The 27,063-nt window shown below is 46.8% G+C and overlaps 1 protein-coding gene across 4 annotated transcripts in view; it reads left to right on the top strand.

Annotated features, from left to right (window-relative positions):
* Positions 1-27,063, top strand: part of SH3BP5 (SH3 domain binding protein 5) — a 78,461-nt gene that overhangs the window by 17,237 nt on the left and 34,161 nt on the right. For all 4 annotated transcript variants that reach the window (XM_058433666.1, XM_032144121.2, XM_032144122.2 and 1 more), the window contains exon 3: positions 12,049-12,177. In XM_058433666.1, the coding sequence (XP_058289649.1) occupies positions 12,049-12,177 (129 nt within the window). The remainder of the gene's footprint in view (positions 1-12,048; positions 12,178-27,063) is intronic.

Genomic DNA, 27,063 nt, shown 5'->3' with positions numbered 1-27,063 from the left:
GGCCTCATCTTTAGGAAATATGCACCCAAAATATTTCAAGGTAAAGGGGCATGGTGTCTGCATCTTACCCTCGTTTTTTCCAAGTTTGAAATTATTTTAAGCTAAAAAGTTAAAGAGCCTTTTGCCTTAACTCAGCCTCCAAATAGCAGCACTTCCCTTTGGTTATGGAATCTTGACACAGGCCAAGGATTGAAAGGAGGGCTGCGATGTTCTAGGAGGTGGAACTGGGTGCTCACCTGCTTGTTTGGAAACACTTTATAGTTAGATCAGAGTTCTAAACCAGACCCTTTCTGTCTAGGCGGGAATTGGTTCTACTTAGGCCTTAAAAGGATCCAAGACCCTTGTTAACCTCAGAGGAGGGAAACTTGAAGGAGAAAACCGTGATGACCCCTATATTTTCTTACTTCCTCTCTGTCCTCTTAGTGAAAGGAACCTCTTAGTGGTTCAGATAAGGGCAGGCAGTGTGATGCCTTGGAAAGGGTTGGAGTGAAGAAGTAGGATCTGGCCTTGTCAAAGCTGTTGAATGCACAGGGCTTGCCCAGAGGGTCTGGAGCTGGGCGATGCCCAAGCTGGGATTAGACTGTCCTGCATTTTGTCCCACAACCCACTCAAATAGCTTAAATTAAAGAGAGGATTTTCTGAAAGGTTGTAGGAGTCTCGTGGAACTCAAGGGAGGGGAAGTGTCACTGGCTCGGATGCGTAGGGAAACCACATGTCTCAGTTGGCCCTGGCAGTCTTGGTGGATGCCTGTGGTCCCAGCACAGTTATTAATAGTGCCTCTCCTTATTCTCAAAAGTGTCCTGTTTGATTGATACATCATATGACTGCGTTGTCACAGGATTAGAATCAGGAGCCCGGGGCATCTCTCACTGCCCCTCCCGTGCCACCTCATGGTTCCCTCCACATTTGCTTTTTTCTGTCTCTCACCTCTGTTTTTGTCTGTCTCTCCCTCCTCTGGTTTCCTCTGTTCTGATTCCTGAGAGAGGGAGTCTTGTATTGGAAACACGGTGGCAAGTCCTCACGGAAGTAGCAGGTCTGGCCGACACTCTGAGGGGCCCCTACTCCTGAAGTCGGTCAGGGCCTGAGATGAGAAAAGAAAAGGACTTAGGGGAAGGGGAATTAGGTCCCTGGTTTCCTGCAGTGATCTTGAAGTTCTCCCCAACTTGAAGATCCTAGTATGTTCTTCCTATTCCATTCCTTTCCATTTTTATTTGTCACCTTGGGGCTGTTTCACCTGGGTCTTCTAGTTGGATGACACCAACTGCTGTGGAATTGGGCCTATGCTGTGGGCAGGAGTCTTGTGGCTGGCTCCAGCTCCCTGGTGGTCTTCATCCATACCCCTGTTCTCTACCTCTGCTTCTTCCTGGCTCCTACACCCTCCTGCCTCGGCCTTTCTGGTTTGGCTCCCTTGGTCCCCCACTCTGCCCTGGTGCAGTCTTTGTGCTTTTATCTCTGCTGCAGAATTCTTAAGGTAGAATCAGCTTGCTCTGGCCCTCAGGGCTCTGAAAGCCTCTCCCAGCAGGAGCTGGGACTAAAAAGAAAAACCAGACAGAGGCAGGAGGGAAGGCATCCTGAGGACCCCAAAAAGCACGGCAGGATCTCTCAAAGCAGAGAAGGGTCTAGGGCTAGGCCTGTGCTGTGCAGTAGGGCAGCCACTAGCCACACGCAGCTATTTAAATTATCATTAAGTCTGTTGAACCTGGGAGGCAGAGGTGGCAGTGAGCCAAGATCGCGCCACCCCACTCCAGCCCTGGCGACAGAGTGAGACTCCATCCCAAAAAACAATTAAAAAAAAAATCAGTAAGTTAAGTAAGTTTTAATTTTTTGAGACACAGTCTCGCTCTGTCATCCAGGCTGGAGTACAGTGGGACGATCCTGGCTCACTGCAGCCTTGACCACCTGGGCTCAAGCAATCCCCCTGCCTCAGCCTCCCATGTAGTTGGGACTATAGGCATGCACTGCCACACCAGGTTAATTTTTGTGTTTTTAGTAGAGATGGGGTTTCGTTATGTTGCCCAGCCTGGTCTCAAACTCTTGAACTCAGGAGATCCTCCCACCATGGCCTCCCAAAGTGCTGGGATTACAGGTGTAAGCCACCGTGCCTGGCCCCTTGAAGTTAAGTAAAATACAAAACTCAGTTGCACCAGCCACATTTCAAGTGTTTGCTTGGCCACAAGTGGCTGTGGCTTCTGTGTTGGATGGCACAGATGTAGCACATGTCATCCTCACAGAAGTTCCATCAGCCAGCACTGGAGAGCACTTGCTCCCTTTTCAACCAAGAGCTATTTAAAGTGGTTTCTTTGTGTTTTCTAGTAGCTGCCACAAGTGCTCTTAGAGAATAGATTGGATGGGTGAAAAGAAAGCACGATTTGTATTAGGTTGGTGCAAAAGTAATTGTGGTTTTTGCCATTAAAAGTGATAGTGAATGGAACATTTCAGGTACCTTTACCACTGGCCAGTAAGTCAGGATGTTTTCATAGTGCCTTTTGTCATAGAATTCTAGTATGTTCCTGCTGACAGAGACTTTCCCATCATTCTAGGGCTGGATTTCCCTAACTCCAGTTATTCTGCTGCTGCCGCCATCATTTTTGCCATATCCTAGGACTGCATGTGCTATTTATTCCACGTTGTCTTTTAAATTGGTTCATGTTTTTACTTTAGGTTTTTTTTTTTTGATACATTTCGCTCTTGTTGCCCAGGCAGGAGTGCAATGGCATGATCTCCGCTCATGCAACCTCTGCCTCCCAGGTTCAAACAATTCTCCTGCTTCAGCCTCACGAGTAGCTGGGATTACAGGTATCTGCCACCATGCCCGGCTGTTTTTTTTTTTTTTTTTTTTTTTTGTATTTTTTAGTAGAGACTGGGTTTCACCATGTTGGCCAGCCTGGTCTTAAACTCCTGACCTCAGGTGATCCACCTGCCTTGGCCTCCCAAAGTGCTGGGATTACAGGCGTGAGCCACTGTGCCCAGTCTTACTTCAGTTTGAAAAGGAAATATCCTTATTATAAATGGAAAACCATCAAAGGAAAATACATTTTTTAAGCAGGCGTTTTTTTGAAGAGTAATGTATACATAGGAAGTGCCCACCTTGTCAGGGTACAGCTTATGACTTTCAGAGTAATGTTACGTTGTTTCTGGTGGATTGTTTTCCTTATCAAATTCTAGCAGGTTCCCCTCTTTATGGAAGGCTCTGAGCCTGGATTAGCTTCCCTTTTCTTTAAGAAAGAGATTAACAAACGTATACAGGTGCTGAAGACATTGTGGTACCAAATGGAGTCTTTCTCCCTGACAAAATCAGAAGCATTTAAAGAAGATCTGAGAAGCAACAACTGCTTCATTCGTATTGAAAGTACACTCTTGCCTTTGGTTCAAGAGGGGTCTATGTAGAGCAGGCCTGAGGGCAGGTGCCATGCAGCACACTGGAAACTTTTTGGCTGCAGGTCCCCCTTCACGTTCTTGGTAATCATTGAGTACCCCAGAGAGCTTCGTTTTTGTGGATAATATTAATATTTGCCATATAAAAATCAAGACATTTATTTCAAAGGTCTATATTCATTAAAATGACAATCAGCCTATTACATGTTAACACAAATAATATATTTTATGAAAAAGGACTATTTTTCCAAACAAAAAATTCAACGAAAGAGTAATTGTTTTACATGCTTTCACATGTCTCTTTAATGTCTGGCTTAATAGAAGAGCTGGATTCTCTCACCTACTTCTGCATTTCATGTCATTTCTTGCCGTGTCACCTGTCAGGTAGCTTCTGGAAAACTCTACTGAACACTCCGAATTTTCTGACAGTGAAAATGGCAAGTCTTTATTAATGAAAATGGCTTCCATGTTGCAGACCCCTTGAAAAGGTTTCCAGGTGCCCCACCCCCATCCCCACCCCCACCAGTGGTTTTGCCAGACCACACTCCAAGAACCACTGGTCAAGCGACTGGCACACTGGACTAGAAGACTGAAGATGGCTGGTTGCAGTGGCTCACGCCTGTAATCACAGCAGTTTGGGAGGCTGAGGCAGGAGAATCGCTTGAGCCCAGGAGTTTGAGACCAGCCTGGACAACACAGACCTCATCTCTACAAAAAATTTAAAAATTAGCCGGGTGTGGTCGTACGTGCCTGTAGTCCCAGCTACTTGGGAGGCTGAGGTAGGGGCATTGCTTGAGCCCAGGAGGTGGAGGCTGCAGTGAGCCATGATTGCGACACTGCATCCAGCTTGGGTAGCAGAGAGAGATCCTGTCTCAAAAAACAAAAAACAAAAAATCCTGAAGATGTTGCTTTCATCTAACACTTGGCACCTGATAGTCCTGTGACCTTATGCAAAGAGATTAGGTCACCTGGAACTCCAACGCTCCAGTTTTCTTTTGTTTTTCTTTTTTTGAGACAGAGTGTCTGTCACCCAGGCTGGAGTGCAGTGGCATGATCTCAGCTCACTGCAACCTCCACCTCCTGGGTTGAAGCAATTATCCTGCCTCAGCCTCCCGAGTAGCTGGGATTACAGGCACCTACCATGCCCGACTAATTTTTGTGTTTTTAGTAGAGATGGGGTTTTGCCATGTTGGCCAGGCTGGTCTCGAACTCCTGGCCTTAGGTGATCTGCCTGCAGCCTCCCAAAGTGCTGGGATTACAGGAGTGAGCCGCCGCACCTGGCCTCCAGTGTTCTTATCTGTAAACTCGGGATGGAAATTCTGGCTGAGCCTGTTTTACAGGGTTGTTGTGTGTCTCAGATAATGCCTGCGAAACCTCTTTCTGCCAACTGAAAGTGGTATACTTGTAAATGGCATTAGTAAGGATCTTTTGAAGTATGGTGTCGTCTCTAACATGTAGGACAGTTATTTTTAAAACGTCACCATCCCATCTTTATCTCACTTAATTCTGGGGACACCTGTGAAGAGGAAAAGCCACGATTCTCAGTTTCCAGGCAAGTAATTGAGGTGAGCAGGTGAGCGATTGGCCAGAAAACAGGGACTCCTCCTGTGTGCTGCATGTTCAACCTGCATGCTGCTTCCACTTTATACTGGTGCTGGCTGGTGTGGTTTAGCTCGAGCTCTTATCTGACACAAGACTGTTTGTCTGACACACTGACACAGTCAAACAGGGAGACTCTGCCACCCCCAGCAATTCTTTGCTTGAATAAATTACCTTCAGTCTGAGTCACCTAATGGATGAAACACAATTTTCAGATTTGAAGAGCTGAGGCCTCCTCCAAGCAGAGGGAACTGTTTGAGAACTCTTTCAAGTGCTGATCTAAAAACTCCCCTGGTAAACAGCCCTGACATGGTAAACGGATTCTTTTTCTTGACTGGTGGAAGATCTGCTCGCTCTCTCAGATAACTTTGTACTTTTGAGTCACTCCCCTCCATGGCTCATTTCCTGCAGGGAAAGCAGTCAGCTTACTCTCCTCCCTGGACATTCCCAAAGCCACCCCTACTCTGATCTTGGAAAACACATTTGCTTATAATTGCAGGAGACAAAGAATCACGGTCAAGTCTTTTCTTTAAGAAACAAGACAAAAAGTCCAAGTTCAATTGTGGCAAGGTGGCTTTAAGATGTATTTAAAGAAATGCTTTATAAAAGCTAGGTTAAACTAAATTCCACAGACACTGCTTCTTATACACATGGCTTTATTTTCAGGGGCAGAAGCCCTCCAGCAGTTACCTGTATTTAATTACAGTGCTTTGCCATGCTACAGAATGTGGGTTGGCTCTTGCTGTCCTATGCTGGTATGGATTCCATAAGGTGTATCTTTCAATCGCATGTTTAAGGCTTAATTCAACTACAAGTGACAGCAATACAATTCTAGCTGGCTTGAACAAAATAGAAAGCAATGATGATGATGGAAGGGGGCCTGTCTTGGCTCAGGGAGGAGGAGTATAGGGTTAGACTGTAAGGCGTTGCTGGGTCCAGAGGCTCAAAGTGCCACTGGGACCTCCTAGGGGTCTCCTTCCCTTCTTCCTTCTCTGTCAGGCTCTCCCCTCATGATGCCAAGATGGCTGCTGTCTGCTGCAGGCCTTCATTCCATCCTCTTAAACATCTCAAGTGGAAGAAAGTTCCTCTAACAGTTGCAGAAAGGTCCCGAAATGAAGTCTCATTGGTTATGATGGGTCATGTCTATCGCCCCTGTTCATAGAACAATCACTGTGGCTAGGAGTATGGCTGTGGCCAGGCCCTGTCATATCACTAGGGACTGAGAGGTGGGGGTGAGGACCAACGAATATTAGGGCTGTAACGCTGGGGAGACAGGAAAGATTTTGGTTTGTGGCCTCTCATACCTCAATACTTTTGGGAACTGTTACCCAAGTAACTGTGATCCTCAGTGGAATGGTAACAGCTGGGTGGGCTTTTTCTTATGGGCGGGGGTGGGGGGGTGGGGGGTGGGTGTGGGGCGGGGAAGACTGGCTTTGTGTTTCGTTTCAATGCATCTTTGATGAATAGGCTTGTTGGTGGTTGGAAGTCAGCCAGTCATGCATCATTCCTGGCAGCACAGCCTCATTTATAGGAGGAAACGCTGATGTCAAATCAAGTCTTCTGGGTTTAATACCCTTTGATGGTCACACACTTAATACAGATAGTCACAAAAAGGGCATCAGTCAGACTGGCGAGCCCTGAACCTGCCCATCAGAATCACCTGAGGAGTCTTTTAACATACTCTGCACCCAGGTAACAATTTCGTAAAACCTAAATTTGATCAGGTCATGCCCCTGCTTAGAAAAATCTATGGTATTTTACAGTTGAAAACAAAAACCAGGCATGGTGTTGTACACCTGTAGTCCCAGCTACTTGGAAGGGACAGGAGGATCCCTTGAGCCCAGGAGTTTGAGGCCACAGTGTGATATAATCATGCCTGTGAATAGCCACCATACTCCAGCCTGGGCATCATAGCAAGACTGTCTCTTAAGAAAACAAAAACTGCATCCATTCTCGGCCTTTTAGCTAAGAGCAAGTGAAAACGAAAACCCAAAAAACCCCCAAAAAACAAAAACACAAAATAAAAAGCCCTATAGTATCCCATTCTCCCACCCTACCCCTGTTTTTTTCTCCCCTAGACAGTTAACTATATTAGTTTAATATATTTTAGCTGATGGAGGTATTTACTTCTATGACCAAATAGTATGTATTGTGTGACTACTTCTTGATTTTTTTCATTTGAGTGACTATCTGTTGACATCCTGCTATGGAAGATGAGGTTTTTGTCTCTTTTCACCCTCTGTCCTGTACTTTTCCCATCTCCTGTCTTCTCAGCAGAATCCATTGTGGTTAGTATTTGATTACTTTATTGCAGCTAGGTAAGTGCTATTCACAGTTGAGCCATCTAGTAAACTATGATTATGTTTCCTTTTTGTGGTAGAATGCATTCTTTAATTATTTCTGACAAAGGGTGCATTGGAAATAAATTACTTGAGACTTAATTAACCCTATGGGAAGAAAACTCACCACACAGAACCAGGTTAAAAGGTTTGATTTTGAGATGTGATTTATGGCCAAAGGAAGAGAAATGGCAAATAGAGAATAGCAGAGGGAGACAGAATTTCAGTGATGAACTAGCACCAGAAAATCTTCTGCAAAGAAAGAAACAAGAAATAATCTCCCCTTCTCCCCACCGTGCCATGGCCTCCCATTGTTCGTGGGATAGAGTTCATGGGATGCCTTTATAATTGCCCAGGAGGTGTCCTCGCTCCAGCTCTACCAGGCCAGCCCGTCCGTGCTGGAGGGTCGAAGTTCCCCCTTCTCTGTCTGATGGAATCCCCTTTCTTCACGTCTCACTTGGGTTGGGTGGCCTTCTCAGCCATGTGTCTGTTGCTCAATGTATATAAGTAGTCTTAGCACTGCTTGAGTTTAATTGTTGGCTCTGTCATTTCCCAGCTCTGTGACCACGGGCAAGTTACCTTTCTTTTCCTTGCCTCTGTTTCCTCCTTTATAAAATGTGAATAACAACAATAGCACCTACCTGTTAGGATTGTTAGCGATTGCACAAATTGGTGGGGTTAAAGCACTGACAGTAGTGCCCGCCACATAGCAGTCAGTCAGCCTGTGCCCTGTATCCATCCTTCTTTCTCCACAAAGGCAGCGTTGGTGGGTTGTATTCACCAGTGCCCCAGAGAGCTCTTGGCAAATCAGATGACTTTAGCAGCTGGGCCGGGAACCTGAATGAGTGATTCAGGCACCAGAGTGATAGGGACTGGAGAGGAGGGTAACCCCTGCCTAAGGGGGCACCTTCTGCTCTACTTCTAGCTATTTTTTTTCTTTAAATGAAAAATTTGAGAATTCATTTTTTTTTTTAATGTGAATTTTCCCTGACATTTACTACACAGCTTACCAGCTAAATGCACTAAACTTATTGGCCCATAGGCCACTGCTTTGGGGCTCAATTCTCATTTAACAGAGTAGGCCTGGGGGATAATGTGACCAGCTGCAGGCCACATGCTAACCGATCTGGCCCTCCGTTTTCTCACTGGTGTGAATGTGGACAGCACTGGCACTGCCCACCACCAGGGAGGTGACCGTGAGGATGCGGTCATGCATGCGAGTGCATCTTGCAAAGCGGCTGCCTGCACAGTGTAACAAGTTGTTATGTCCACCGTGTCAGCTGCCCTCGCCTCTGGGAAACTCCCTGGGTGGTTTTTAATAGGGTCTCAGGGTCTCTTTATACCAGGAGGAAAAATTGTATGCATTTATTGAGCACTGACTGTGTGTCCAGAAATTGTTAAATGTTTTACATTTGTGTTCTCCTTGATTCCTTCTAAGAGCCATCCCTATGGGATGAAAAGTAACAATTTTTTAGGTAATACAAATGGTTCATAGAGAGGGCCCTGATTAGGGCCTTGCAGAAAGAGCTTTAGTCGGCAGTGAATCTGTATTTCTGATTAAAATCCTGGGCTTTGACAGCATGCTGCTTCCCTCTTACTGGAAGCCATGTCCTGTGGAAGCTCTGTGGGGCTTCTCTATTCCCTGGGCACTTCCCCTGGAGAACAAGTCTAGTCTTGTTTTCTGCCTGTAGAAGCTGCAGCGGATGACCCTAAGCCTGGTCTGATAAGGGAGAAGGCAGAGGAAATCAGGATGATGATGATGGCACAGAACCAGGGGAAAGGGGGCAAAGCCTGTGTTGGATATGGGATCCAGGCTCGGGAGCTGAGGTGCTCCCATGGGAGGTAAAGCTTTTGTCCTCATATTTTGGAATGCCGGTGGCATTTTCAAACCCATCTAGCAAGCCCACAGCTTGGGATGACGGAATAAATTAGAACTGATCAGAGCCTCCTTTACCCCCATGAGACCCCTGCAATTGCATATTTAGAAATAAAATTTTGGCTGGATGCCATGGCTCACGGCTGTAATCCTAGTGCTTTGGGAGGCCTAGGCGGGTAGATTACTTGAGGCCAGTAGTTTGAGACCAGGCTAGACAACATGTGAAACCCCATCTCTACTAAAAATACGAAAAAAAAGTTAGCTGGGCGTGGTGGCGTACACCTGTAGTTCCAGCTACTTGGGAGGCTGAGGCACGAGAATTGCTTGAACCCGGGAGGCAGAGGTTACAGTGAGCCGAGATCATGCCACTGCACTCCAGCCTGGGTGACAGAGTGAGACTCTATCTCAAAATAACATAAAATTTTTCTGATAGTTACTTGTGAGGCAGGCCCCTCTAGCCAATGAAACGTGTTTTACCAGCAAGTGGGTGTTGAGTCTCCAGGCCCATAGCTCATGATCATGTGTTGTTCTTTTGGAGTATCCACTTCCCCTTTCTTTGTTTTGTTTTGTTTTTGTTTTGAGACAGGGTCTGTCGTCCAGGCTGGAGTGCAGTGGTGTGATCTCTGCTCACTGCGGCCTCAACCTTCTGGACTTACGCTATCTTTCCGCCCTGGCCATAGGCACACGCCACCATGCCCAGCTAGTTTTTTTTTTTGTTTGTTTGAGACAGAGTCTCGCTTGTCTCCCAGGCTGGAGTGCAGTGGTGTGATCTCGGGTCACTGCAAGCTCCGCCTCCCGGGTTCATGCCATTCTCCTGCCTCAGCCTCCCAAGTAGCTGGGACTACAGGTGCCCACCACCACACCTGGCTAATTTTTTTTTTGTATTTTTAGTAGAGACGGGGTTTCACCTTGTTAGCCAGGATGGTCTCGATCTCCTGACCTCGTGATCCGCCCGTCTCAGCCTCCCAAAGTGCTGGGATTACAGGCGTCAGCCACCGTGCCCGGCTGCCATTTCCCTTTTTTTAAAAAAAAAAAAAAAAACTCATGCATGTGTCCCTCCTTCCCCTAGGTGTGGCTTTGTCAGGCAGATGCCTGAGGGAGAGGTAGAGGGGATGTGGGGTTTGAATCACCTGATCCCTAGTCCTCCTAGACCTGGGACTAACTTATTTAAATTTTTTTTTCTCTCCTTATGCCTCTTGGATCTGGTTTCTTGACTTTTACCACATGATTAAGCCTTGCACAGCCCTTCTTTGCCTTCCTAACTCCTATCAAGGTCCAAGTTGCTAGTTGCTGTCGCCAGGATGGATGGCCACCCTTATCTCTTGCCATTCTCCACATTCCAGACCTCCAGCCTCCTTCGGTTTCTTGCAAACACCATGCTGTTCCCATTCCCCTCTTATCTGGACACAGGCTCTGCTGCCTGCTTGGGACTCAGTATTTTCCTCCCCTCCCCCGAATTCCTAGTCATGCTTTGGACTTCTGGTTAGATAGTACTCCTCTGGAAGTTTCCTGTGACTGTCCCTCTAATACATGGTCTGGTGCCATTCTTCCCTGCTGAGTTCCATGGCGCCTGGACCATTCCCACCCTGGCACTGACTTTTCTGGAATGGGCTGTAATACCTACCTCACCCACCAGGCTGTAGGCGGTAAGTGCCCTGGAGACAGGGCCACGCCTAAGGCCCAGCACCAGGTCTGGCATGTGGTAAATAAATAAATAAATTCGCACTCAGTGTTTAACATTGACACAGCATCATTTGGACTGAAGCCGCCAGAGACGGCTGGACATTCTTCCCCAGAGAGAGGTTTAGGCAGCGTTGAATCCATGTCTCTGATTAAAATCCTGAGCTTTGACAACATGCTGTCCAGAGGTCCTGGACAAAGCTTTTTAATCCATACCATGCTATGCAATATAGTAGTTGCTAGCCATGTTAATTAAAAAATTTTAAGTATAATGAATTAATTTTTTTTTTTTTGAGACAGTGTCTCACTGTGTCACCCAGGCTGGAGCACAGTGGCATGATCTCGGCTCACTGCAACCTCTGCCTCCTGATTCAAATGGTTGTCCTGCCTCAGCCTCCAGAGTAGCTGGGATTACAGGTGCCCTCCACTATGCCTGGCTAATTTTTGTATTTTTAGTAGAGACGGGCTTAATTTCCAAAGGGTCCATCCTACCGGTACCTCTCCCACAGCGCACAACATGCTGTGCACATACACAGTAGGTGCTCAGAAACTTTGCGTTGCTGTTGCTCACTAAGCATTTTTTTTTTTTTTTTTTTGAGACAGAGTCGTGCTCTGTCACCCAGGCTGGGGTGCAGTGGCATGATCTTGGCTCACCACAAGCTCTGTCTCCTGGGTTCAAGAGATTCTTGTGTCCCAGCCTCCTGAGTGGCTGGGACTGCAGGTGCCTGCCGCCACGCCTGGCTAATTTTTGTATTTTTAGTAGAGATGGGGTTTTGCCATGTTGGCCAGGCTGGTCTCCAACTCCTGACCTCAAGTGATCAGCCTGCCTCGGCCTCCCAAAGTGCTGGGATTACAGGCGTGAGCTACCACACCCGGCCTGATTAAAATTAAATAAACTAAAAACTCCTTTCCTCAGTCACACCGGCCAGTTTCAAGTGCTCAGTAGCCACACGTGGCTGGTGGCTGCCGCACCGCACTGTGCAGAGCACAGGACATTTCCGCCGTGGCAGGAAGCTGTTTTGGGCGGTGCTGCTCTAGACGCTGTCTTGTAAAGGTGCTACTTTAGGGGTCTGTATTTTGGGTAAAGTCCTTTGTTGGTGTTTCTGTCTAGGTCCAGTAGGTGTTTGCAGATCCCTTCTTAAGCCTGAACTGTGTTTCCTCGGTTTCCCCTGGCTGCAGGATGCTCGTCAGAAGTTCCGCTCTGTTCTGGTTGAAGCAACGGTGAAACTGGACGAACTGGTGAAGAAAATTGGCAAAGCTGTGGAAGACTCCAAGCCCTACTGGGAGGCACGGAGGGTGGCGAGGCAGGTAAGATAGCCCCATAGATGTCTCCCCTACCTCAAGCCTCACTACCCCTCAGTTTTGAGGGTGACTTTGACTCTGTATCGCCTGCCGAAGTTTAGAAGCTCGAGTCCTATATATCTTATCCGCAGTGACCCCCCCCGCCCCCCGGCAATCTGCTTCATTCCAGTGCTCAACACTATTAATAGGGTGTGAGTGCTGGCATTTGGATGACCCTGCAAGTGGGTGCTCCCTGAGATGGTGCTGAGTGCACTTACGGGGACGTGTCCAGAGTGTGTTCCTCAACCGCTCCTAATGACAACCTGTCAGGCAGCAGTAGAAAGATTCGCTTACTCCCTCGCGTTCGCCTCACTCTTGGGAGTGTTTAACCTTCTTCTCTTGAAACATCGGTTCTTCTTCTTTTTCTCTCTCTCTTTTTTTTTTTTTCCTTTTTAAGATTTGGTAGGTGAGTTGTTATACACTGCTTAGCGGATTCTGACTTCTGTGGCCATCGTCCTGCTGAAACTTTGGTTCTTTGTCCTGAGAGCCCAGATAAGAAGCAGTGAAATGGAGACCAGAAGGGGAGTGGCGGAGGGGACTGTGATCAGGCGATTGCTGGGGGCTGTGTGGAAATGGGTTCTGGTTTAGGAGTTGGTCGTCTTTGGCTGCTGTGTGACCTGATGTGCCACTTGTGTCACCTGCAGCCTCTGATAGCCAGGCCCTGTGAATGGGGAAGGTAAAGAGCCCCCAACAGTTACTGGTACCTGCTGTGTGGCCGGCCCTGGGCTGGGGGGTTTATTCACCTTCCTCAACCCGCTTGGGCTTCCCGATTAGAGAGCTAATGTGAATCACCAACCCTGTGATGCCTCTTGAGATGAGAGTTCAGATTTCCCAAGAAGATCTAAGCAGTTGGTCCAAATTGTAGTTCACTAGCAAATGACCGACCCAGTGCTGTCCCCGTGGTGTGTTTATGACACGATAGAAGATGCTGCCTTCAAAATTGTCCACTTGTAAGAAGATGTTTAGTGAGGCTGGGCATGGTGGCGCACACCTGTAATCCCAGCACTCTGGGAGGCCGATCACTTGGTGGGCAGATCACTTGAGGTCAGGAGTTCAAGACCAGTCTGGCCAACATGTTGAAACCCCTCTCTACTAAACATACAAAAATTAGCCATGTGTGGTGGTGGGCGCCTGTAATCCCAGCCACTAGGGAGGCAGAGGCATAAGAATCGCTTGAACCTGGGAGGTGGAGGTTGCAGTGAGCTGAGATCGTGCCACTGCACTCCAGCCTGGGCGACAGAGCACAACTGTGTCTCAGAAAAAAAAAAAGAGAAAAAATGAGTGAGCAACAACAATGCAAAGTTTCTGAGCACCTACTGTGTATGTGCACAGCATGTTGTGTACTGTGGGGGAGATACCAGTCCCAGAAATCTAGGAATATATTAAGATAGACCCATAGAGAATGAGGGCCAGGACTTAACCATTCCTCTTCTTTTAACTATCTCCACGCACCTCTCATTTCTCTCCAAGGGAGCCCCTTGCTGCTTTGAGAGTTCTATCAAGATATCTTATCTGTGTGTTTGGGTTTTGTGCTCTGAACCCTGAGCTGAAGTTCCTGGTTGGACCTTGCCAGATATGTTGCCTTTATTCCTAGACAGAGTGGCTGCTTGAAACCCTTCTTACTTCCCTGGCCTGGTGCACTGGTCTGTATACTTCAAAGTTCTGATTGCTCGTTGGTCTGCACAAGCCCTGAGCAGCAGCCACTCCCTTTCTCCACCTCCAGCTGGGCCCTGCCCAGGCCTCTAGCATTCCCGGGAGAAGAAACCCTTCTCCAAAAAGTACTTTCCAATTCCCACAGATTCCAGCACCCTGAGGCATTCCCCCTCCAAAGTGTCCACATTGCATCAATCTTTGAGATGCCCCCCCAAGTTAAGGATGTGTCCTACCCACTGTAGGCCAAGCTTGTATCATTCTTGACCTGAAATGGAAGTATGGAGAGTTCAGGTTAGGTTTGAGGAGAAGCTTCTGAGGATTTAATTTAAACATTGGATAAATATCGAGGAATTCAGAAAACCTCCTTTCCTGAAAGTCTTTAACACTGGGATTTATGGTTCTGTGATGCCACTTAGCCCACGCGTATCTATTAAAAGCAGCCCATGTGCCCATGCTGCAGAATGATTGAAGGAGGGTCTGTTGAAGCATCTCACTGGAGTCGCGGCAGTGGCTTCTCTACCTGAAGTTTTCCTTGCCTGGTCCCTGAGCTCAGGTTTGGGGGCAGAGGTGGCTCTAGGGGGCTTTGTGTCGGCGTTTCTCAAGGCTGGTCCTCTGATTTAGGTCGCTCCCTTGGCTGTGCTGATGTGAAACGTGCTCCTGCCTCAGGCCTTTGGACTTGCCTTTCCCTCTGTTTGGTGGTGTCCTAACCCTGGTATTTTCATAGCCCGATTCCTCATCTTCAGGTTTCTGCCAAATGTCTCTTTATCCATGAGGCCTTCTCAGGCTAACATTTAAAATGCTAACTCCCAGCCCACCATCCCTGCCAGCCCCAGCCCCCATGCCTTGCTTTCCTTTTTCCCTGTGGGACTTCTCCCCGTCTGACCTGTTATAATTTACTTGTTTACAGTATGAAGCTCCACAAGGGCAGAGAGTTTCATTCGTTTGGCTCCTTGCCGGGTCTGCAATGCCAGCATACAGAAGGTGCTCAAATATTGTATCAATCAATAAATGAGCAAACTAGCGAATGATGTTGGGGAGCCGCCAACAGACCAGAGGTTCCTCCCCTGCCCTCCCTTGAAGTCATGAGCTTTTCCTCTCCGTTGCTCCTTTACTCACGGCCCCTTTCCCACCTGGTAGCTAGGTAAGCAGATGGAGAGTGGCATGACTGGCGAATCCAGCCTCGTCTGGGTTGAGTTCATTCAAATCCCATTTAGCAAGTGGGTCCCCAGCTGGCTGTGACACATCCTGGGGCGGATTTCACACCACTCCCTGCTCTTCTGCACCCCCAATCTTCTTCGTTGGGAAAAGAGTTAGGAGGTAGCTGGCTGGGAGGCTCCTAGTCTGTTGGGAAGCAGTGGATGGTGGCTCCTCTCCATCTCTTCATCCCTTCTCTTGGCCAGTGAGGACAATAGGGCAATTACTGAGTCCCCTGGGCAAGGCACTGAGTCATCGGGTCAAATCAGATGATGCCCAGGTCCTGGGGATGAATGAGTCACTCTTAATGGGCAGATCCCAAGATGAATGTTGAGAGCATCCTGCCTGGCTTTATGCCTGCAAGCCCTCCCCATAATCTCCTTCCTTCTTGCAGGTGGGCAGGAAGAAGCAGGGTAGAAAAGGTTAGATTTCTAATCTAACTCCTACCCCTCAACCCCAAGGGACCTTGTTGGTCAATAGCGAAGGAACTGGAAGGATGTTCAAAGGCCGAGGCAGGCCCAGATGTCACATTTCATCTCTGTGGCGGGCGGGCTGCTCAGGCCAGATGGATGAGCTTGTTTGTGTGTGAATGTTCCTGTCACCTTCCTGATGGTAAGGGGGGCGATGTCCACCTCCAGATGCTGCCAAGTAGGGCTTCCTGTTTTCTTCCTCTTGTCCCCATCCCCTTCCTTTTTATATTTACAAACCTCTCTGGTTATCTACAGCAGGGAATGGTGCCTGAGAGACTCCTTCAGATAGCAGTTCCTTCTAGTTTGAGTCAGGAGGCCCTGCGTCCTCAGAGTCCCTGCATCCTCATTCATGAAATGCTGGCAGTCAAGGGAACAGCCCTGGCTATCCCATGAGGTTGGCCTTAGGATTTAAGTGAGATAATGTGTTTGACAACGGAATCCCAGCATGAGCTTGGGTTTTGGCTTCATTAAAAAATTAGAATTTATTTTAGAAAATTTAGAAAATAGACAAAAAGAAGAAAATAAGTCCTAGTACCTTCTCTTACTATTTGATGTATATCCCATATTTTTTTTCAAAGAAAGAAATCATGATAATTACATGATAGTCATGTATCAATGCATTTTCTACTTCTGATGGTTACATTATTATTATGTGAGAGAAGGTCCTTATTTGTAGGAAATAACAACTACAAAAAGTATTGGGGGTTGTGATGGAGCATCAGGTCCTCACTCAAATGGTTGAGAGCAAAAAGTTATTTGTACTGTACTTTTTCTTAACTTCGTGAGTATTTTGAAATAAAAGTACGTATGCCATTTGGAGAAAAAGAAGATAGCATAGTGGTGGTTTTGTATGTCTGGAATATCCGTGTCTATCTTTCCAGTGTCTCAGTTGAGGGTACTTAAAAGGGAAAAACCTCCTACACTTGATTTTCTGTGAAGAGTTTACAAAGATTTGTAATTTCAGCCTGGGCAACATGGTGAGACTTGTCTCTATATGAAATAAAAAAAATTTAAAATTAGCTGGATGTAGCGATATGTGCCTGTGGTCCCAGCCCTCAGGAGGCTGAAGCAGGAGGATTGCTTGAGTACAGAAGTTCAAGGCTGCAGTGAGCCGTGATGTCTCTTTTGTACTCCAGCCTGGGTGACAGAGCAAGACCCTGACTCAAAAAAAAAAAAAAAAAAATCTAATTGTTGGGCTGGTGGAAGTTGTATTGGTTCATTAAAAATTTGCATCGATTTTATTTTTCCTGATATGAGCTCATTTTTCAGCCAATGAGTCAGATCCAGTTCTGTGATCTTGAAAACCAAGTCCAAATTCTGCCAAGCAGAGGTAGAACACGATGTGTGTTTTCTGTGCCAGGTTGGGGGCAGGGCACTGGCTTTGATTTGAGAGTTTTTGTCCTTGAGCCCAAGCTTGTTTTTAAGGTTGCTTTGACATATCTGCCAGTCCATCTGGCCTTCAGCATATGATGGGGGAGCAGTCTGCTGAGGGCGGAGCCCGTGTGACTCAGTGACGCTGAAAAGCAGGGTGTATCTTGCTTACCTGGCTCCCTGGGTGCTGACTGGTCTAACAGTGGCTTTGGACCTGTCATTTTATCACTATCAGTCCCAACCCTTATTTTTCTCCTCTTTAAGAAAATTGTGGTAAGGTATATACAACACAAAATGTACCATTTTTACCATTCTTTTTTTTCTTTTTTGCCTCTCCCCCATTTTAACCATTCTTAAGGATAGCATTAAGGCATTCACATTGTGAATGCACATTCACTTGCTGTGCAACTCTTACCACCATCCACCTCTAGAACCCTTGCATCTTCCTAGACTGAAACTGTACCCATTCAACACTAACTCCCTATTCCTCCCCTCTCCCAAGCTCAGGCAACCACCACTTCTCTTTTCTATTTCTGTGAATTTGACTACCCTAGGTACCTCATATAAGTATTGAGGAATCATACAATGTTTGTCATTTCATTTATGGCTTATTTGTCACTGGCTGATTTCACTTAGCATAATGTCTTCAACATTCATCCATGTTGTAACGTGTCAGAATTTCCTTTCACTGAATGTATATACCACATTTTATTTATCCATTTATCCATGGACATTGGGCAACCCTTGTTATTTTTGAATGGTTGGAATGTGTCAGAAGAGAGCAGAGCACTTTACAAACTTGATGGGCAGCATAAATGCAAAATAGTGCGGATTATTTAGTGCTGAAAGTTGCCTGTTTTGTGTCTGTGGGGCCATATAAGGCCATGTCTTACATATAACCTCCTTTAGGAAAGGAGATGAGTGGGAAAACATTTGAAACTTGTAGAGTGACTTGTAGGCTCACCTCTTAAAAGCTGTGGGACCTTTGGCAGGTTACCTAATCTCTGTGCCTCAATTTTTTTTCATCCATAAAATGGAGTTGGCTAGTTGAGGGATCTCAGGCCTGTAATCCCAGCACTTTGGGAGGCCAAGGCGGGAGGACTGCTTGAAGCCAAGAGTTCGAGGCCAGCCTAGGCAATGTAGTGAGACCCAGTCTCTACAAAAAGTAGCCAGGCATGATGGTGCATGCCTGTGGTCCCGGCTACTCAGGAGGCAGAGGCAGGAGGATTGCTTGAGCCCAGGAGTTCCAGAGTGGAGTGAGTTATGATTGTGCTACTGCATTCCATCCTGGAGGACAGGGTGAGACCTTGGCTCTTTAAAAAAAAAAAAAAAAAAAAAAGAAGTATATCAGTTAGCTTTTGCTATGAAACAAACCACCCTAAAACTTAATGGCCTAAAACATTTATTTAGCTCATGGTTTTGTTGGCCAGTGTTTCTGATCTCAGGCTTAGAGCTGATCTCTCACATACACAATCAGTTGGTGGATTAGCTGGGGGCTGGCTGATCTTGGCCTTATCTGTCAAGTGGTTGGTTGGTGGTCAGCTAGGGTAGCAGGGGTGACTGGGCCACATGTATCTTTCATTCACCAGGCTATCCTGGTCATTTTCATCCAGTGTTGGGATTCCAGCAGCAAAAAGGGTGAGCCCTTTTCAAGCCTCTGCTTGTTTCATGTTTATTAACATCTTATGGGCTAAAGTCAGTCATGGGGCCAGTCCAGATTCAAGAATTGAGAAAGATAAAGTCTACCTGCAAAGTATTCTAGCTACTTTTGCAATTTACTACAGTGATTGAATTAGTACATGTAAAGCATTTGGATCCAATAAATGTAAGATTATCCTAGATGTATTTTTCTATCAAATGTTGAGTATCTGGTGAATCTGCTGCCTTGTAATACAAAAAAGATCACCACCACCACAAAGAACCTATGGGTAGAAGAGGAAACAGGCCTCTCCTGGCTGGGAGAGGGCTATGGAAGATAGAGAGATTGTGCCAGGTGGAAGAGTGAGCCCCGGTAGGTGGAGTACATAGTGAGTTATTTGTGAGGGCAGAATGTGCCGGAGGATCGAAAATGATGAGGGAGGGAGTAGCTGACTTACCTTTTGACTGACCAAAAGCACTCTGTGCCCAAAGGGATAGCGTGGCATGGGCCTTGAATGGATGGAGAATCGTGTTTTGAGTGAAATGAAATGGGTCAAGCATATCAATTAATCTCCTGAACTATTATGTTAATCCTAGAGGAACAGAGTATTATAGTGGTCCGTTGTTGGGAAATTCTAGGCATTGATTTTGTTTCTTCCATGACCGGGAGTGGTGGCTCATGCCTGTAATCCTGGCATTTTGGGAGATTGAGGTGGGAGGATTGCTTGAGCCCAGGAGTTCAATACCACCCTGGGCAACATGGTGAGACACCATTTCTATTTAAAAAAAAAAAAAAAAAAAAAAAAAAGCCAGACATGGTGGTGCTTGCTTGTGGTCCTAGCTACTTAGGAGGCTGAGGTAGAAGGATTGCGTGAGCCTGAGAAGTCAAGGCTGTGTGGAGCTGTGATGGCACCACTGCACTGTAGTCTGGGTGAAAGAGTGAGACCCTGTCTCAAAAAAAAAAAAAAAAAAAAAGGAAAAACAGTTCGTAAGTGGAGAATGAGAGGATGAGAGGCTGATGTTCTGCAAAGGTAGGATATAAACTCAAGGATATGTCAAATGTACGTTATTACTTTACGTGTCTGTGTGGGGATTTAAAAAAATTTATTATTTTCTTTTCTTCAGTGGCCATTGACTGAGCACCTACTATATGCCAGGTATTGTTCTAGCCACTTGTTGACCTATCAAGCATAGAACAGAGATCCTGTCCTTATGGAACTGACATTCCCCTCATGGCAGTCTTATAAAAGGGTGTGGGATGGGCTGTTTTGAGCAAAAGTAGAATCTTTGTTACTGACCTGGATAGGGGTAGGGGTGTGTGTGTGTGTGTGTGTGTGTGTGTGTGTGTGTGTGTGTATGACTTCTCCATTTGAGGTATGGAGTGAGACTATGGGGGGATTATAGCAGGTCAGGGGATTGGCAAAGAAAAGCATCTCCCCTTTGTCTGCGCTGGCCACTGTGGAGTATACAGTTGGTCTGTATCCTCCACGAGCCCCATCTTCATGAAGGTGGTGCTATGGCAGAGGCAAGTACAATCAGTTCTCATTATCTGTGGTAGTCATATTCTATAAAGTTGCCACAGACACTGAATTAGCAAGTACCAAGGCTTTGCTCCTAGGGGAAATAGAGGTTAGGTTCCTGAGAGCCTCTGGTCACAACATTTTTGTCAGCCAATGAATACATAACCTTGTTATATGTGTGTTTCTTCTTAAAGACCCCTTATTTAGTATGTTTCTTACAATCAATTATATGCACTATGTCTTGATAATAAAACACTAGGTGCAAAGGGTTGAATATTCTCCTGACTGGGTGATGTGACTGTAAACTTCTTTGGCTCTTAGCTTCATGATGATGCTGTCCACTCTGCTTTTTTAATCTGTCATGACCTCTCAGGCTTAGTGCCAGATGGAATCCACAAATCCAGCCACGTTTTCATCTTTTCCATAGCTTCGTCATGCACAACGGATGTTACTTTAGCACTTACTGAGTGAACTCATGTTCAGATTGGTAAATTTCCTCTTCCTTTTTCTGCATGTGTCGTTTTGTTGACTCATTAACGCTGAACTCACAGCCAACAGTGGGTATAACTTCTGCCTGAACGAAGCTCATCTAACGCAAGTATTTTCTCCAAAAGGCACATCACAGCCTTCTTGTACTTAGGAGCACTAGAAAGCACTTAATTGCTATACTTGGAGGCCAATTTATAGACAAAAATCATCAACAAAAAGCACAAAAATGTCAAAAACACAGCACTAAAAGGACCGAGGAAAGGACACTTGTTCACAGTATGAGAGCCAAAACAAGAAGGCAGGATGGCTTCTTGTTGGACATCAGCTAGAAACGTATGGATCAGGTTATCAGGTAGCTCATTTTTTCAACACTCTGTGCATGTCGGTGGATGGCCCCAAGAACACTGCGAGTGTTGATTTTGGGATTACAAATAAAGCTTAGTAAGTAGGTAAATTCACAAATATGGAAGCTGTGAATAATGAGGCCTGACTGTATTTGCCAAGAGCCACATGGAGAGGCTTATTTGTTAGTGCGCTGAACCATGCGGCTCTGATGTAGATGGCAAAGGGAAGAAGCTAGGGAGTGTGTCACTGTGTGTGTGTTGGCGGGAGATGCTGCCCATCAGGAAGGCTTGAGGGGAAAGACACACTGTGCACACTCCGAAGCACAAGAGGGAGGCTGGCTAGTAAAGACAGAAGAGCAGAGATCTGAGGGGAGGGGTCAGTGTGGATATGAACTTGGGTAAGGAAGCCAGAGCCTTGGAAAGAGAGGCTTAGGGGAGCTCAAGGACCAGGCAGGAAAGGAACAGCATGGACAGCTGAGGGTGCCTTACGCCTCAGCCTACCCTTCAGACTTGGTCGAGAAGCTGCAGAGTAGCCATGGTAGGCTCTTGAGTTAGGGGGCTTAACGTTGTGTTTGAGAGATTGATGTCCTTACATTAATAGCAGCTCCAGTTTTTGAGCGCTAATGATGTATTAGGTGCCCCACACACTGCTCTGTGCGGGGGCCGTCCTTGTCTCCCTTTTGACCTTATAGTACGAATGAGGAAGCTAATCTTGGAGCCCAAAGACTGTTACCTGGGCCTTTACATAAACCTTTCCGGTGTTGTGGCCTAATGTAAGAGAATGTGAAGGGAGACTGTAACAGACTTGGTGGTTAATTATCTACCCAGATTATGTTGTACAGAACTCCAAGGTTTTGACCTGAATAGCCAGTGGGAGTTGATAGAGAGTGGGGATCTGGCTTTGGGAGGAGGAAGCGAGTTCACACTTCATAATGTTCAAATTGAAGTGATTGGGTACCTGGGGAGAAATGCCGTTGGCTAGAGTGCAGGGAAAATGGGAGTCAGTGGTATGGCGGTGACAGTTTACTAGATGGAAGGGAGGAAGAAAGGAGGATGGAAGGGAGGAGGAAGAAGAGTAATTTCAACACTCTTTGTATACCAGGCACTTTCTCAGTGTTTTACATGCATGAGGGGGAGTTATGTAAAAACACACACACACACACACACACACACACACACACACACACACTTTTGCAGGAGAAGAAACTGGGGCTTAGAGGCTGTGTTCTCTTAAGGGGCTATCTACAGCCCTGATTTATTGAGGCTCTGCTAGGGGCCTGGGTTTGTGGTTATAGGTCTTTTATGTACGTTATCTCATTTAATCCTTACAGCAAGTACTTTTTGCAAGGTGGTACTCTTTTGGTACTCTTTTCTTTTTCTTTTTTTTTTTTTTTTTTTTTTGAGATGGAGACTTGCTCTGTCGCCCAGGCTAGAGTGCAGTGGCACGATCTCGGCTCACTGCAACCTCTGCCTCCCAGGTTGAAACGATTCTTCTGTTTCAGCCTCCTGAGTAGCTGAGACAACAGATGTACACCACCACACCAGGCTAATTTTTGTGTTTTTAGTAGAGACAGGATTCCGTCATGTTGGCCAGGCTGGTCTCAAACTCCTGACCTCAGATGATCCGTCTGCCTCAGCCTCCCAAAGTGCTGGGATTACAGGTGTGAGCCACCGCGTCTGGCCTGCAAGGCGATACTATTTTCATCATACCGAGGGGGAGTAATCACTGAGGCTTGGGGACTTTAAGATCACAGAGCTTGCGAGGACAGGAGTGAAGGTTTAAACCAAGTCTACCTGGTTCTGGCTGGTGCCTGGCACATAGGAGGCATTTATGACTGTTTGCAAATCTGAAAGACACTCTGGCATATCTGAGGAGAATGGGCTTTTAGGACTAAAGGCAGTTTTTGAGCTCATTGGTGCAGTTATTTCCCTGCGCGCCCCTGCCTCTTCTTGGCTAGGGTAACTGAGAAGCTCTTGTTCCAAGAATCTGGAGTCCTTGGGAACTTTCCTTTCATGGTGCCCTTTTCCTGCTAGGACTTCAGTGCGGCTTTGTCATGCCTTCCTTCTTCCCCGTCACTTTCATTTCTGCAGAGCCACTCGCCTGTCTGGGGGCAGTTCTTGCCACGGGACTTTGGGTGAGGAGGTCTGGCTCAGTGACGTTCTTCCCTGTGGCCCTGGTCACATTCCCCCTGGGTGGCCACAGGCCAGTTCCTGGGGAACTGCGTCATTCCTGCTGCCCAAAGTAAGGGCACGTAGTGGAATGACAGGGCATCTGTCTCAAAGCAGAGTTCCTGGAGATTTATGGCAAGAACTGAGCATGGACTCTTAACTCTCCTTCGCCTGAAAGATCGTATCCTGCCTGACAGTCTTGGCTGAAGATTCTGGGAAAGAAGCAGCTGCACTTTGGAAGCTTGGAATCTTGAATTAGGATGGGGTTAGGAAGGAGACGAGTGGCAGCTTTTGACCCAGGTCAAAGGCTCCTGACACAGAGAAGTAGATTTTTGTGCTTCTGCCAGAAGGGTTGCACCTCCTGCTTGGCTGGCTCTGCCTCGGGCGTCTGGGGCTGGAGCAGGGAGAGTGTTGCTGATCTTGAGGTTTTCTTTTCTTTTTTCTTTTTTTAGACGGAGTTTCGCTTTTCTTGCCCAGGCTGGAGTGCAGTGGTGCGATCTCGGCTCACCACAACCTCCGCCTCCCGGGTTCAAGCTTTTCTCCTGCTTCAGCCTCCCGAGTAGCTGGGGTTACAGGCATGCGCCACCATGCCCAGCTAATTTTGTATTTTTAGTAGAGATGGGGTTTCTCCATGTTGGTCAGGCTGGTCTCAAACTCTTGACCTCAGGTGATCTGCCCGCCTCGGCCTCCCAAAGTGCTGGGATTACAGGCATGAGCCACCGCGCCTGGCCTAGGTTTTCTTTTCTGGTGGTGCCATGAGCCATTTGCATTCAACCCCATTCTGTCTGGCAGGTGGCAGGAAGTCCACATGGGGGACTGGTTGCAGGCAGGTCTTAGCCAGGAAGCACTGGGCTGGAGGAGCCGCCCTCCATCACCTCGTCAGTTGGGAGGTTTGTCATGGGCAGCTCCCTTTTTCTTGTCTCCTTTGCTATTCACAGAGGCGTGGCTGAGCCCCGGTTGGTGCTGCTGGGCAGGCAGTGTTCTTTGTGAAGCTAACAGGTGTGGTTTGTCACCGCAGCATAGTGGTTAGAGGGGAAACAGGGTGTGGAGTTTGGTTCCCTGAAACCATGATGCTCTTCAGATGTTTCCTTCCTTCTTCTCAACTGTATTCTGCTTTCAGTAAAATGATTGCATGGACATGGATAGCCCCTTCCCCTCTGTAAACCACAGGCATTCCCTGGCAAGAGTGGCAGTGTGATTAATTTTTCAGTGAGAGGAAATCAGACCATAGGTTGTATTTCTGCTACGAGTTTCGTCGACACAGGCTGGCCTTTTTATGTTGCCTGGTGACGAGGTTTGGGCCCCGGCTGTGCACTCTTGGTGCACCTTCTGTTCCTTTCCTGACTCAGAGGATGCCCCTGCTTTCCTTCCTTTCTTTTCTACTTCTTCCCCAGCCCTCCCAGTTGTGACTTCTATGAAAATCTACCCTGAAGAATCTGATGAAATTATTCATGCTGAGAAGTAAATGACTGATAAGACTTAGAGATTTATGGTCTCTGGGCCTTCAAATGGTTCTGACTTACAAACATTCCCATAGCTTGGAATACCCTGCTTCCAACGTGGTGGGACTGCATATTCCCAACTCAGGGTTCATCACACTGCAGGAACCTCTGCACATGTGAGAGACAGAACTACACCCTTTACACCAAGTGGGAAATGCTTGGAAGTGCAGGCTGTGGGTGGAGTTTTCATTTCTACATAGTGGCATGTCCTTGTGGAGTTTAAGCCAGAAGTAAGATTGGCAGATAGAACATGGGAATACAGAACACCCAGTTAAATTTCAGATTTTTTTTTTTTTTAGGTATAAATTTGTTCTATGCCATATTTGGTACATAAGCTAAAAAAGTTGTTTACCTGAAATTCAGATTTAACTGGAAGGCCTATATTTTTATTTGCTAAATCTGGCAGCCCTACCAAAAGGGAATTTGTAGTGTTGATCAGCCAGAGGGAGAAAGTAGTTTTGGGGTCAGCTGTCCTGTCTTGGGGTTCCTGAATCCACAGCATGTGGAGCTGTGGAGGGACCCTGGCTCCCACTTTGTCATTCCTTAGCCTGTAGCCTTGAGTGGGCACAAGTGAACACAGACAGGAGAGTTGAGTGATACTAAAAAGCATGCGAATGCTCACGCTGCTGTTCTAGCTACTCCCCAGCCTGGTGTTTCTGGGATGAAATTGAGTTTCTAAGATAAGGAGCTGGGTCTAGTATTTTTTTCTGTCCGCCCCAACCCTCACTAGCTTGGTTTTGCTGAGAGCTGGTCAGCTCCCGGTAGAATTCTGAAGGGGCTTCATGGGAGGCCACATCAACTGGGTCTCTTCTGAAGAATCTTCTGGAATGTGGGTTCCTCAGCTGTGTCTTCCCCTGTCTTCTCCAGCCACTTACTGTTTCTGCCTCCCACCAGTTCTTTCCCCTTCTCCATTCTTGATGGCCTTTATTAGTTTGATATTTATTAGTTTCTTCCATTTAAAACTTTCATGGGCATGGGGGAGTTTACCTTCTCATAGAGGATGGAGCACCTGTTTGCTTCAGTTAAGGCAATGATGGGCTTTGGTTAGGAAGCCTCACTTTGTAGGTTTCATTTTGGGGAAGTGGTTTATTTTTATTTTCGAGATGGAGTCTTGCTCTGTCACCCAGGCTGGAGCGCAGTGGCACGATCTCGGTTCACTGCAAGCTCCACCTCCCAGGTTCAAGTGATTCTCCTGCCTCAGCCTCCCAAGTAGCTGGGATTATGGATGTGTGCCACCATACCCGGCTAATTTTTGTTTGTTTGTTTGTTTGTTTTTGGGATGGAGTCTCACTCTGTCGCCCAGGCTGGAGTGCAGTGGCGTGAACTCGGCTCACTGCAAGCTCCGCCTCCCGGGTTCACGCCATTCTCCTGCCTCAGCCTCCTGAGTAGCTGGGACTACAGGCGCCTGCCACTGTGCCCGGCTAATTTTTTGTATTTTTAGTAGAGATGGGATTTCACCGTGTTAGCCAGGGTGGTCTCCATCTCCTGACCTCGTGATCTGCCCGCCTTGGGCTCTCAAAGTGCTGGGATTACAGACGTGAGCCACCGCGCCCAGCCTAATTTTTGTATTTTTAGAAGAGACAGGGTTTTGTCACGTTGGCCAGGCTGGTCTCAAACTCCTGACCTCAGCTGCCTTGGCCTCCCAAAGTGCTGGGATTACAGGTGTGAGCCACCGTACCCGGCCTGAGGAAGTGGTTTAAATGGAAGTAAAAAAAGATGCCCTGTGCTCATCAATTCACTGTCAGCCCCAAGTGTATGCCCCAGCCCTTTGTCAAAGCACCATACCCCAGAGAAAGTGCTTGGTGTTATTTCTAAAAGCAGTGGCATATCAAAATCTTCTGAGGTTTTTGCATTCTTTGAGTTTAAGCCTCTTGATCTCAGGGTAAGGCCAGCTTAGTGAAGGTTCTCCTTATATAGAGAAGGGGGAGTATCTGTTTTCACACTGAACTGGGCACTCATCCAAGGTGGTAGAAGCTATCTACAGTGGGCCCTTTATTGAGAGCAGCTGTTGGAAGGAAATCATGAGGTGTAAGATGCTGTATTAGTTTATGTAGGCTCCTCTTCTGCCTAGCCCCATATCAACACCCAAGGCCATAGGAAAATATATGGATGAAGATATGTGGCCTGAAATTTTGAAATCTACATTGTTTGGGCACAAAATAATAGCTGTATCATCTATCAATTAGGAATTATGTTTGATTGTAAGCAACAGAACTAAAAAATATGGCCTAAACACACAAGGATTCCGTCTCTCAACTAACAGAAGACCTAAATTAGGCAGTCCGGAATTAGTGCTGTGATTTCATGGTCATCTGAAACCTAGTGTTCTGTTTGCTGCTCACATCCTAGTATTTGAGTCCAATCTTCCACGTCACCTCGCGGTTGAAGATGGCTCCAGGAACTCCAGCCATCACATCTGCATTTCAGGACAGAAGGAGGAAATGAGGAAGGGATATATGTCCCTTCTATTTTAAAGAGTCTACTTGGGAGTCCCAGACAACAC

This window comes from Hylobates moloch, unplaced genomic scaffold (assembly GCF_009828535.3).
Source record: "Hylobates moloch isolate HMO894 unplaced genomic scaffold, HMol_V3 SCAFFOLD_22, whole genome shotgun sequence".
In the NCBI taxonomy this organism is placed as follows: domain Eukaryota; kingdom Metazoa; phylum Chordata; class Mammalia; order Primates; family Hylobatidae; genus Hylobates; species Hylobates moloch.
This window is presented reverse-complemented; position numbering and strand designations above follow the sequence as displayed.